At 36.8% G+C, this 9,360-nt stretch overlaps 1 protein-coding gene across 3 annotated transcripts in view; it reads left to right on the top strand.

Moving 5' to 3' along the window:
• Positions 1-4,254: 4,254 nt before the first annotated feature.
• Positions 4,255-9,360, top strand: part of LOC136258873 (uncharacterized) — a 76,325-nt gene continuing 71,219 nt past the window's right edge. For all 3 annotated transcript variants that reach the window (XM_066052234.1, XM_066052237.1, XM_066052235.1), the window contains exons 1-2: positions 4,255-4,386; positions 5,784-5,850. In XM_066052234.1, coding sequence (XP_065908306.1) covers positions 5,800-5,850 — 51 coding nt within the window. In that variant the 5' untranslated portion in view covers positions 4,255-4,386; positions 5,784-5,799. The remainder of the gene's footprint in view (positions 4,387-5,783; positions 5,851-9,360) is intronic.

The following is a 9,360-nucleotide window of genomic DNA, read 5'->3' as shown; positions in this document are numbered from 1 at the left end:
AGCATAATTTGGTACCTGAAACATCAAACATAGCACTAGCACAATAAACAGATGGATCATGGCTATACTGTTAAACACACCACAATGTATCACCTTTTTATATACTCTAATAGAACAGTCACCTCTTACACTGATCAAAATTTGAGACGTAACTTATGACTAAAATCACTGCAGCATATATGCTAGTCAGTGAAATTAAAAAGCATAATAGGAAAGTGTATACATACAATGATACATGGGTGTATTATACTGTACAAATTGCCATGTACTGTACAAAACTACAAAAGTAATTTGAACTGTGGACAATATTTAAATTTGTGAATAAGTAAAATTAATTGAGTATATACTCCAGATCAAGTTAAGGAAAGTTTCACACAGAAAGACTGGGTAATTGTTACAACTGCCTAAATTGGAACTCCAATCTATATTTGGGGAATTAGCATCACCTGCAATCCACACAACAGAGCTAGGATTGTTATCTATTATACCCTGCAGGACAGCACAAAGGTTTTACAAGTGTGTTACGTCAAGGTTAGGTGGACATTACAGAGAACAAACAATTAGAGGAGTTTGAAGAAACAGCAGCAGAAATGAAAGAAAGAATTAAAGTCACCAACAGTAGACTCCAGACCTGGCATTTATTTTCCAAATATGCTGGAAACCTCCCCCAGCTTATAATTAAGATAGGCACTTATTCAAATATTATCATATTACAATATGAATAATCCCATGCAGAACTTGGAATTCAAACATGTGACTATACAAGTATTATCGCAAGTAATCAGTAAAACAAATCAATGTAAGTGTTGCCAAGAGTAAATCTAAAACAATCTGCATTTTAACAATAAATACAGTGTTACCTAAACACCTTGATTGTATATAAGATGACCACATGTTTAAAGTATGTCCTTGCTGGTGTGTGTTCTATTAGAGTAATTAAACAGATAACCTATTCTGCATTAGTTATCCAAACAAGCAGTTGCATGAATGGTTATATATTGTCAAATTATTATCAAATTTAATATCGTAATAAAACCATCAAAGATTTTTGGTATTCAAGTACTCATGAATACTGTGTGGAACCATAAACAGTTCACAACTTATCTTGACAAGCAATACATACACTGTATTAAAGTATATCATAGTTTGATTATAGTGCAGGTAGCCTAGGGATTGTGGTATGCTTATTTAGCTGATTGCAAACAACAATTGTTTGCTAGGAGATAGAATGTTCTTTCGACCGAGTATTGGTTTGATCAATCAGTCTGTATAGCACTTGTGCAGCTGGAATGTTAATCATATAGCCTTTTTAAAAGCATTGAGAAATGCTACTCATTGCCTGACAAAATGGAAGAATTTCTAAATGTTGATCCTGCAAAAAGTGGATCACATTTCAAACATCGAACTCCAAAGCCTTTGTAATGTCATGCATTTCTTGTTGATAAATGCAATAATTTTTAATAATGGCTGTGTCAGCACATTGTTAAAGTTTAGTAGCATTAACATCATTGCAGTCATTTCTTGGCCGCCACCTTTGATTTTACAACTTTTTTCACCCAGGCTTCTTAAGGCCGCACCATTTTTTCACAGCTTGGTTGTTTTTGTGTGGATTTCACTCCTTCTTGTACTTTATAAGGCCCCAAAACCAGCCTATGGCTGACTTTGGGGTTTGTTTTTACTCACATTTCTTCTTTTCTATGAAGACAAGATTTATATAAATGACTGAATGAGATGACATTTATTAGATGACTGAATGACTGACATGATGATCCATTGCTACTTCTACTCCCTATGACTTTGATGTACTATCATATACCAATCATACAGCACTTACGTCACTTTGCCACCTACATACATACAATATGAATTAGTGTTAACTCAGGTACACTCTTGTATTTTTTTTTAGTGATGCTGCTTTTATATGTTTTAGGGGACTTTTTACATGCTTGTACTATTTTTATTTATTCATTATTGCTTTATGCAATATGCCAAGGGTCTGCAAGCAACTGGTGCTTGTAGCCCAAAACACAAATATATTAATTTACAACTTAGCTAAAATGTCTGAAAGTTTGATGGTGGTGGAAGATCATGACATCTGCTGCACGGACAAAGAAAATGGTAGGTACAGTGATTGTCATCGTTGAATCAAAGTGATCCACATACAGTTTAGCCTTGATGGTTGTAATAGATAAAGTGATATCAATTACAGGAAGAGCATTCCACAATCGAGGAAGATGATGAAAATAAGAATTTCTATTTAAGTTGTTGATGTGGAGATGATGTATGGGTTTGTTGTGTGTAGAGGATCTGGTGTGTCCCTGAGTAAACGTAATGTATCTGTTGATGTCGAAGTTTCTTGTAGGTGACTTGAGTAACTTGATTGTAAACAAAACATCCCGGATCTCAAAGATATACATTAATGGTAAAAGATGGAGTTCTAATAGCCTGGATTTATAACTGATATTATAATTACTCAAGATGTGTTTGGTTGCTCGACATTGAATATGCTCAAAAGATAAGATGTCCTTGATTAGGTACAGTCACCATAACTGTGAGCAATATAGGTGAGATGAGAGTAATATACAGATGTAGTTTGACTGATGGACAGTGCTTGGTACAAAATGTATGCCGTATCAAAGCCAATGATAAGTATGCTATAGAATTGTAATGATTTGACCACTTCAGGTCACTGGAGACAATCACTTTTGTATTGTGTACCAGTGCCATTCAGCAAAATGAATTGTTTTTATCCAATGATGTGCAGTAATAAGTGAAATGTGAATGAATGTGTCAATTATAGCATAAAGGTGGGAAAGACAGCTGTATACTATGTAATACTGTATATGTATATAGAAATTATTCCACACAACATTACATAGGAGTATAGGTTTACATTACTGTAAATGTGGTTGTTTCATTGTTCCAGTCTACCCATGTAAAAATGGCCATGGACACTTTAATCTGGCACTCCCCACCCCTTACAAAAAGTAAGCATCTGGTGAACTACAGATTCTAATGCTGAAATTTGGCAGTAGCCAATTAATGCATTCCAATGACGTTCTAATCGCCTTGGTGATGCAATGCTTTTGTTTGAATTGAATGGCAACCATCAGCAGTCACATGTGCTGTTCAAATGATAATATGGTACTTTTGTATTTCATTATTTTTTGCAAAGTGGTGGGCAGCACCAAATTAGTGATAATTGTGGAAAAATCCAACCGTTCATAATAGGTGTGGCACCCACACTTTCACCCATAAGACGTGACACAGCCTGTATATACATTTATACCAGCACTGACTTGTAGCACCTGAGTAGTGTACTGGTGACCCAGTTGTGGGTAAGCGTGACTGTGTGTATTACAACAGAAGGTTTTGCTTCATTTGTATATGTTTGTGTGGTGGGTTGTACCTGGTGAATGACAGATTGTGGCTAATTTAGGCAGTACACAAATGACACATTTGGTTGGCTGGTTTATACAGGTGACCTTATTACACAGTGACCTTGGTCTCATTGTACTTAAGGATGATGCCACACCTATTCCTTTTATAACACATTGGGCTAATGGGAAAAGTACAGGATAGGAGAGGAACGTAGACAGATATGTTACGTATACGTCACATGTATACATAGTTAGCATTTAGGTTAAGGCAAAATGAATGTTCCGAATATTTAAGATGCTGAGTGTATGAGTCCAAGGCCAATGCAAGTTTTTGTGACTGTTCCAACCTTGTCAGTACTCATAAACAGAAAAATAAATTGAGACCACAAAAATGGGGTACCAAAAACTGGGCCTTTGGTGAAAAAACCACATGATCACAGCATGTAGCTACAAATATCAGTATTATGTTTTTGGATTTAATATTAAATCATTGTTGAAGTGCTATTCACTTGACCGATTAATCTGATGCGTTAAATCATTTAGTCAGTGCTGTACATTGTAAAATGCATCACATTCATCAAAACCAAATGACCTTGTGCTCTATTAAAGTATAGACAGCATCATATTAACTGGTGGTTCTATTAGAGTGTTTTACTGACCGCTAAAATCATACGGCTAAAATTAACATATTTCGGTCTCTTTGCAACGCATTTTGTTTAGCGCAGGTTAACAGTACAGCTAGGTTGTTTACCAGTTTCATAGCCTCTTTACGCTTGTTATATAACAGCGTGTTGAAGCAGTAGCTGGCGAATAGTGCACGTGATCACGACCCTTCAAAAATTAATGTACGTGTCCCACGTGTTAACAGAGGATTGGGCAATACAGGAAGTCACCGGAGTTTTGTTGCAAACATTTCGCAAACCTCTGCACTTCCTAGCTAGTGGCACCGCGTGTGTGTGTGCGTATATGGACGGATAACTTCATCTTTGGTTTGTGTAAAGGACAGGTAAAATGAAGTGCTTCTGCTGTTGATGGTTGTTTTGTTGCATTGTGTAATTTCTACCCATCAAACTTACAAAGGTTTTACCCATCAAACTTACAAGGTTTTGTATCAGAACTCGTATCAGAAGGTAGTGCGGCTCTTGTTTTTGATCCGGTCTGTATCAATACTAGCACGTTTGCGAACTATAAGAATAGATAGACGGAGTACCAATCAGATTGCAGCATTTTCAAAATTGATCCGCAGTGATGCAGACTTTGCTTCAGCCATTATATGTTTGAGGGGTAATCGTTCTACTGTACGTCATCCAACATCTGTCAGTATCGATCTGGCCTAGGATATATCCCTGGGCTATATTCTGAGGGCAAGCTTAATGCCGATACCCTCGAGTAGCTTTGTTCTTAATAGTCGCCGGCTGGTGTTATCCAGCTGTCCAGCACTTGACAGCCAGTGCTGCTCCAAAATTGCGATCTGGGTTCGAGACTGGTGGTAAGGGCATTCCATCTAGCACGGGGGAGAAAAAAAGATTAAATAAAATGACTATGGCTTCTAATTATTGTAAATTTAATTTTTTGATCTGGCCAATACTAGCACTTGTGCGAACTGTAAGAATAGATAGATGCAGTACCAATCAGATTGCAGCATTTTCAAATTGATCTGCAATGATACAGACTTTGCTTCTCTTTATTAAGATCAGCCATTATGTGTTTGAGGGGTCATCACGTCATCCAACATCTACCAGTATCAATCTGGCCTATTCTGAGAGCAGGCTTAATGCTGATGTCCTCAAATAGCTTTGTTCTTAAGGCCCCTATTTGGTGATTATTAGTTTCTCATCCACCGCCCGCATCCTTCTTAAGCTACCACATGGTAAGCCATTATTTACTCTGCGCATGCTCAGAAGAACACGTGATATCAAACTGTTATGTTGGTGAACGCTACAATGCGCCACCAGGAGAACTGTTGTTTTCCTTAGCAAATTGCTGCAGTGCCAGTTGCAATCGTCCTCTATCGACTTCATTAAAGCAGGCTTTCAGTTGACTGTCGAAAAACAGTTGGCGATCACGAAAAGTAGAATCAGCTGGTGAAGGAAATGTTTGTAGTAAGAAAGAAAGACAATTTGGACAAGGTCTGTACATCATTGTGTTAATATTATAAAATAATGGCATAATGGTAATACCCTCCCGCCCGCATCATAATAATTAGAAAGGCTGGATGAGAAACTAATAATCACCAAATAGGGGCCTAATAGTTACTGGTGTTATCCAGCTGTCCAACACTTGACAGCCAGCGATGGGGGTGGTGGAAAGGGAATTCCATCGGTCCCCAGGGAAGAAAAAAATAAATAAATGAAATGGCTGTGTATGGCTTCTGATTGCTCCTTTTTTAAAATATATTTTTAGTTACCCTGACGAAGGCATGGATAACACTGCTGGGGCCACTGAGGACAGTGAAACTGATGTCAATAATGTGAGCACCAATTAATTTATGCCATGTACATGTACATAATTTAGTGCAATGGTATAGGTGTATATATTGAATGCATTTCTAATTTGGTCCTAAATTTCCAATTTTTTTATTTATTTTTTTGAGTAATAGGTCCATAACATGCATTAGAAGGTGGGTGTAATCCCAAATAGTTGAGATGTTTCATAATTTTTTTTCCCCATGATAGGATCAAGTTGAGTGTGACACTGGTTGTAACACAGTGAATTTAATTGCATAGTTATTTCAAGGATTACTAAAATCAAGTGTTTGTTTTGAAATCCTGTGAAATATCATCCACTATGTAGCCAGGAGTGTATTTGCAACTAGCTGAGTCAATGAACAGTCACTAGTACTTTGAAAATCATTCACTTCACACAATAAATCAGCTGAGCGATATTATCATTTTAGCAATAGATCGCGATATTTTGAAAATATCAATGTAGTGGTAAGTTTGTTATGCAGTACTAGGTCATAGATTATCGAGAGAGGGGATAGAAAACTATCACGTGACTCATTAAAATTTATTTTAACAATCAGCCCTACATGATTCTTTATCACTATCTAGTGGAACGAAATGGTTTATAGTACTCTTTGGTAATGCTCACTTGTGTATCTAGGCGTTCCATCCACTATCTGCTGCCTGGTCAAGTTTTATTGCCGTGCGCACTCCTCACCTACACCAGCCCACGAGCTTGTGGTACACCTTACCAGCGACAGGAATGGAATTGGATAATTCTTGACAGATGTAACCATTCACTGATCAATGCCATACACCCCAAAACATTTTAAAACTTCGACAAAAGAGTCCTTTGGTTGTTATGACTGAAAGCGGCAAAACATGTTCAACTTCAAAACGATTCATGCCCTTTGAAGTGCGAATTTGTGGCACGGCTTACTCCTCGACAACAATGATTAGGCAGCTCTGCTTTGAGTTATGAAGTCACCTTGTGCTACTGTACACCCCGAAGAAAACAAATTTTCTCTACAAGCGTTTATAAGAGAGTTTTTAAAAGGTGTAAATGGAACTGTAGGTGAGGAGTGTGCACGTAAAAATTTGTTTTCTATCCCCTCTCTATAATCTATGACTAGGTTAAGAAACCTTGTAAGTCATAACCTGGTTACCCCTGCAGAGAGGTGTGAACACCATAACATAACCTCAAAGCATGTGTTACATACAATATAAGGATGCTCTGTACAGTTTGTTTATATATGGCTTTCCATGAAATTTAATTTGTATAAATAATTATTTAATGTAATTTCCATTATTTACTCTTGCTATAACTTACAAATGGTTTTAGCAAATGTTCTGTACTTTTTACTGCAGATATAAGCTAATACTAGTACACAGTTTAGTCCAAACCCAACTGCTAAATTTGCTTTAGAACATGAGTTACAGTTTTTTCCCTTTATTCTAGAACTAGTCATACAGTTTACACATACTAAACAGCACATACTAAACAGCACGTACCATTGTGCATTTTATTTTCTTCTGTTAGCTTCTCAATCATCACATATTTATCTTTCGGATTGACACTCAAAATGCCACTCAAAATGCCACAGACTAATTAAGTGACCATAATATTTCTTTTCTAGGGTGCTCTGTACAGTTCATACAAGGCTTCCCAAGACATAGCCTGTTTTGCACTAAAAGAAATATTATGGTCACTTAATTAGTCTGTGACATGTTGACGAATTTTGGTACCTGTATCCCATAGCAACAAACGCACGCATATTGCTATTCTACACCCTCTCACTTAAATTAGAACTACTCTGTCATTTTTAATCCAATAGACATGAAATTTTCACACAAGCTACTTTAGTAATTTTGCCAAAGAAGAGCGTTTGCCATTTTGAAATAGCATGTTTAGATGATGAATAACGTGGAAGTAAAGAAAACGATTTCTAGGAGTGTCAACCCGAAAGATAAATATGTGATGATTGAGAAGCTAACAGACGAAAATAAAAATGCACAATGGTTTGCGTTGTTTAGTATAGTGTATCATAAAAGTATCAAGCCTCTTGTGTGTAAACTGTAGGATTAGTTCTAGTATAAAGGGAAAAAACTGTAACTCATGTTCTAAAGCAAATTTAGCAGTTGGGTTTGGACTAGACTGTGTACTAGTATTAGCTTATATCCAGTAAAAAGTACAGAACATTTGCTAAAACCATTTGTAAGTTATAGCAAGAGTAAATAATGGAAATTACATTAAATAATTATTTATACAAATTAAATTTCATGGAAAGCCATATAAGCAAACTCTGCTATGCCACCATATGTGTGTTTAATAACATTTTGTAATGAGTTATGAGTACCAGAAAACTATATGAAAGTTCATCTCCAATAGAGAGTGTGTGCTTTACATACTTGAATAAGAAACAGTTGTTTGTGCATGAAAAATGTGAACTGTTTATGGTGTGATAAAATGTTTTACATACATGGGTATGGTTCCATGTAGCTGGTACTTATGAGTACTCAATTACCAATTATACAGTCTGACATTGGTACATGAATACAGTGTGTGTACATGTATTATTATTGGTGTGTGAAAATTAAGTTGTTATGACATGAGCCACATAAAAAAGGGAGCCTGTGTACTAATTTGGTTGGTTAGACAACTGTCCCTTACAATTAAAATCTGAGATAGAACATTCTTTTAATAGCTGTAGAAGTGGTCATGAAAACGCTATAAGATTGGTTCCCACTGTGTGGGTATAACACATACCAGTATACAGCCAGGTAATTGAAAGAGTATTTATAGGTGATGTTGGACTGATACACATACTGACTAGCAACTATCTATGTACAGATAACATGGTGGTGGAGGGGGGGGGCTACAGGGACCCAAGCCCCCCCCCAAACAAAGGTGTTTTATGATGTCATAACACGTATCACATGATCAACACCATATACGCTTGTAAACGTGCTTGCAGGGTCGCTGTAGTGATTAATAGCTCGAGTAAATAATGCTGAATTATAGCAATGCTTACTTGCTATATGACTATTTATTGTGTGATTAAGATTATTGGCTAAAACTGCCTCCAGATTCAATCTCATAGCACTTTTTTTTAATTTCTGGTGGGGCATGCCCCCAGATCCCCCTAGAAGGCCTGAGTGCACTTTGCACACTGTGCATGTATAGCCACAAATAGCTATACTCAGCCCCCCTCCCCCTCTACTTTTCATACCTTCCTCTACCCACTGATAAGAATAATTATGCTGTCACTTATCCATAGACACCATGCAGTAGCACAGTACATCAATCATATATCTTAAGAAATGGATGCACAGTGGAACCTGTTCATCAGGACACTTGAAAAATGAGGGCACTTACATAATCCAAATGCTTATTTCTCTGCGCGGTGCTTATCAATTGGAAATTATGAGCCCCTCGGTGCTTATCAATGGATGAATTTCATAATAACAAAAGTTGCCCCTAGCAACCTGAATTTTACAATATTTGTAGGGATAAATGTCAATAGTAACATCTCCAA

The sequence above is a fragment of the Dysidea avara genome, chromosome 6, assembly GCF_963678975.1.
Source record: "Dysidea avara chromosome 6, odDysAvar1.4, whole genome shotgun sequence".
NCBI classification, from domain to species: domain Eukaryota; kingdom Metazoa; phylum Porifera; class Demospongiae; order Dictyoceratida; family Dysideidae; genus Dysidea; species Dysidea avara.
The sequence above is the reverse complement of the archived record's forward strand: the minus strand, read 5'-3'. Positions and strand labels throughout refer to the sequence as shown.